The sequence below is a fragment of the Coffea eugenioides genome, unplaced genomic scaffold, assembly GCF_003713205.1.
Source record: "Coffea eugenioides isolate CCC68of unplaced genomic scaffold, Ceug_1.0 ScVebR1_634;HRSCAF=1342, whole genome shotgun sequence".
NCBI classification, from domain to species: Eukaryota; Viridiplantae; Streptophyta; class Magnoliopsida; order Gentianales; family Rubiaceae; genus Coffea; species Coffea eugenioides.
In genome coordinates this window covers 7,797-11,977 of record NW_020864491.1, presented here as the reverse complement: position 1 = coordinate 11,977, position 4,181 = coordinate 7,797, and the positions used below count along the sequence as shown (strand labels likewise).

General features: G+C 39.5%; 1 protein-coding gene across 1 annotated transcript; it reads left to right on the top strand.

Annotated features, from left to right (window-relative positions):
* The first annotated feature begins 780 nt into the window (after positions 1-780).
* Positions 781-4,036, top strand: LOC113758655. Its single transcript, XM_027301424.1, has 3 exons — positions 781-2,325; positions 2,569-3,108; positions 3,980-4,036. Exons 1-3 carry the CDS (start codon positions 781-783, stop codon positions 4,034-4,036), a joined length of 2,142 nt encoding a protein of 713 aa, XP_027157225.1.
* The last annotated feature ends 145 nt before the right edge of the window (positions 4,037-4,181 follow it).

Genomic DNA, 4,181 nt, shown 5'->3' with positions numbered 1-4,181 from the left:
TGGAGTCAAAAGGCACGGAGTAAATGGCTAAAAGAAGGTGATAGAAATACAGCTTACTTCCATGCATCTGTGATGGCAAAAAGGAGAAGGAACACAATCAGTACTTTACAGAGAAATGATGGAACCTGGTGCAAGGATGAAAAGGAGATGGGGGAGGAACTTAGTGAGTATTTTAACGATCTTTTCTCTTCTACGAATCCGGAAAACTTTGAGGATATACTGGCAGAGATACCAAGCACTATTTCTAGTCAGATGAATGAACAGCTGATTAGACCAGTGGATGAGAAAGAGATCAGACAAGCTTTGTTTTCTATGCATCCTAATAAAGCACCAGGGACGGATGGTATGTCCCCCCTTTTTTTTCAGCACTACTGGTTTATTATTAAGGAGAACTTAGTGGCTGCCATTAACAGCTTTTTCCATACTGGGCACCTCCTTAAAGTGGTCAATGAAACTATCATTTCTTTAATCCCAAAAACTGATTCCCCAATTTCAGTGGTGAACTACAGACCTATAAGTTTGTGCACTGTACTGTATAAGATTATTTCCAAAATCATTGCTAATAGATTGAAAAAGGTGCTACATCTCTGTATTAGCAACGCTCAATCTGCATTCATACCTGGCAGACAGATTCTTGATAATGTCATAGTTGCTCATGAAATACTTCATTTTTTGAAAAATAGGAGAAAGGGAAGTGTAGGTTTCATGACTATTAAGTTGGATATGTCCAAAGCTTATGATAGAGTTGAATGAAAATTTGTGGGTAGACTGATGATGAAAATGGGGTTTTGTCCTATATTTGTTAAATGGATCATGACCTGTTTGTCCACAGTTTCTTACTCTTTCAACCTAAATGGACAAAAAGTAGGACATATACAACCAAATAGGGGGATTAGGCAAGGGGATCCTTTATCACCTTACTTGTTCATTATCTGTGCAGAAGGGCTGTCTTGTCTGCTCCACAAAGCTGTAATTGAGAGGGAGCTAACAGGAATCAAAATCTGTAGGGACAGTCCTTCCATTTCACATTTATTTTTTGCAGATGACTCATTGCTGTGTTGTAAGGCGAGCAAACTGGAGGCAAGGAAGGTGAAAAGTATACTGGAAAGATATGGAAAAGCCTCAGGTCAGGTGGTGAATTTTGACAAATCAGCTATTTTTTATAGTAAGAACACCACTGAAAAAATTAAGGAAGAGGTCTGTGAGAGCCTTGACAATATGAGAGAGGCAAGGAATGATACTTACCTGGGGCTACCAATGGCCATTGGCAGATCGAAATCACAGGTGTTTGGTTTTGTGAAGAGTAAGATCAATAACAAATTGCAAGGGTGGAAACAAAAGTTGTTGAGTCAAGGAGGAAAAGAAGTTCTCATCAAAGCTGTCATTATGGCTATGCCAACGTACGTTATGGCATGCTTTAGACTCCCCAAAGGCTTGTGCAGAGAAATTTCAGCAACAATAGCAAGGTTTTGGTGGGGAAAGGGAGACAAAGGGACATGTGTACACTGGGCAAGTTGGAAGAGGCTATCAGAAGTCAAGGGAAAAGGGGGAATAGGTTTTAGAGACTTGGAGGCTTTCAACACTGCCTTGCTGGCTAAACAAATTTGGAGATTCCTAACATCTCCAAATTTGCTAGTAAGCAAGGTAATGAAGGCAAAATACATTAAGAACCCAAACTGGATGGAGCAAAGTCCCTCAAACACAGCTTCATGGAGTTGGAAGAGTATTTATAGTGCAAAAACATTACTTCTGACTGGACTACGGAAAAGAATTGGTGATGGAAAATCAGTGAGTATATGGAGAGATAAGTGGATTTCTGGTTCAGACCAAGGCCAAGTGAGCAGATCAAAACCTGAGGACTGCCAGTTACAATGGGTGAGTGAGCTGATAGAAGACGAAAAATGGAACACTGATCTTCTCCAGAAGTGGTTTTGTGACAAGGATGTTGAGCTGATAAAAGACATCCCCACGAGTATTGGAAGGAGACACGACAAGTTGATATGGTGTTTTTCCAAGTCTGGAACATACACAGCAAAGACGGGATACGCAATAGCTAGACAGGCAGAAGGAAAACATTGCAGGAAGAAAGGACAAGATGCAGAATCGAGCTGGGAAATAAGAAAGCATACTATGTGGAAGAAATTGTGGCACCTGAATGTAAAGGCAAAGCTGAAACATTTTATGTGGAAATGCTTACAAAACTGCCTACCTACAAACGAGATTATGTACAAAAGGTTAGGGAAAGGAGATGGAAGGTGCAGTTGCTGTGGAGAAGAGGTGGAAACAATCGAACACTTGTTTTTTTTTTGTGAAAATGCAGCAGAGGTATGGCGCATGGCTCCAGTAAGGTGGGATGGAATAAAGGAGGAACAACATAACATATGGCTATGGTGGGAGAAAGCTATGCAATCACTCTCGATGGAACAAGGTCAAGCTAGAGATAATCTCACCATTAACATATTCTGGCACATCTGGAAAGCCAGAAACAAGAGAATTTTTTATAGTGCTCATCAGGAACCTCATAAAACTGCACAAAAAACACAAGAGTAGTGGTTGGAATTTGAACAGGAAAGGGAATCTAAGCAGGAGAGCAGAGCAACCCAGAGTAGGAGTGGACAACAAGCAAGAAATGAGCAATTAAGGGATGATGTGGTATGTCTGTATACGGATGCAGCCATCTCTGCAAAAACGATCAGGACTGGACAAGGGATCATTGCAAGAAACTGGAAAGGAATCATAATGAGAGCTAAAGGAATTGTGCACCAGAGGAAAGGAACAGCGAGCATTGAAGAGGCACTCGCAGTACGAAATGCTCTACTGATGGCCAAGCAAGCTGGGTGGAAGAAAATCATTGTACATTCAGATTGCAAATCAGCGGTTGAGCAAATTAACAGATGCAGTGAATATGAGTACAGCATTGCAACTATTCTAGAGGATGTACAGGATCTTAGAAAAGGCTTTAACAGGTGCTCTTTTGTGTTTATTTCTAGAGCAGCAAATGAAATCAGTCATGCACTAGCTCATTTTGCAGTTAAACTAGTGCATAACATTGAATGGGAAAATGACTTCCCAATATGGCTGATTGAGTTAGGGATGAAAGAAATGAGGGTAGTATCCCCTTTTTGTAATTAATACTTGTATTATCAAGTGTTAATATTAATGAAATCTGTTATCGTTTGTTGGAAAAAATACTATGAAAGCGAGTCCAATATGAATCCCACCAGTGAGGCCCATAATCTATATTATGAAACAATCCATGTGGACATGGTCGATGACAGAATCTTTCTGACAGTCTTCGACACCCGGCTAATTTCTCAAAATATACCAAAAAAAAAAAGTCGATCAAATGTATGTCTGACAAAGGGTATGTACAAAACTATACTGCCGTGCTGACTGGGCATGGCAGGAAAGAACTTTTTTAAATCACTGCTTTTTTAAAAAAAAAAAGTCAGCCTCTACCATGCTGACTGTGCACGGTAGCGCCGACAATTACAAAAAGTGTTAGTCTCTACTGTGCTGACTATGCACGATAGCGACTGACAACTGTGGACCGTGCCCATCAATGGCCAGTAATATATATAACCACACAATTGAAGATAAGAGCTAAAGGTTCGGGAGGCAATGATCATTTTATGGACGAGATGCGAGTAAAGTTGCATGTAATGTCCGGCAATAGCAAGACTTTTCATGTACTGATGTCCTATACTCTAGTTTTGTTCAGTATGAATGGTAAACGATTTCGATTCAGGATTTATGTCTAAAGAACGTCAACATCTAAACAGCTGCAAAGCAATTGCAGTCTAATGATATATGAATACATACAATAACCATTCGTGCAATTTAGTTTTTAACCTATTTCCAAAGGACCATTAAATCACTATCAGTTTCCTTCTTTAATTGATTCATGTTGGCAATCATTTCTTTAGCTTAAGAAGTTCCTCGTTTAAGATCTTTTCCATCTCTACAACTGTCCTTGCAGGAATGTGATGTAGTGGCAGAAGATTATTTCTTTGCATACCCTGACCAGGTCACCTAAAATAAATGTACAGACTGATTTTGTTTGGGGTTACAAATTTGTATATTATTTGGTTGAATGGCTACCCACATCAAAGTATTCAGATAATATTAAGTTCATAAGTTCACAAAAAAAAAATCCAAAAGATTAAGGGAGTCATGGATTT

Bases quoted from the DNA above. Each gene is read 5' to 3' on its own strand.
- LOC113758655 (XM_027301424.1), top strand. From the start codon at position 781: ATGGGGTTTTGTCCTATATTTGTTAAATGGATCATGACCTGTTTGTCC. The intron at 2,326-2,568 runs GTATGGCGCATG...GAATTTGAACAG, and splicing joins TTTGTGAAAATGCAGCAGAG to GAAAGGGAATCTAAGCAGGA. The intron at 3,109-3,979 runs GTAGTATCCCCT...CTGTCCTTGCAG, and splicing joins TAGGGATGAAAGAAATGAGG to GAATGTGATGTAGTGGCAGA.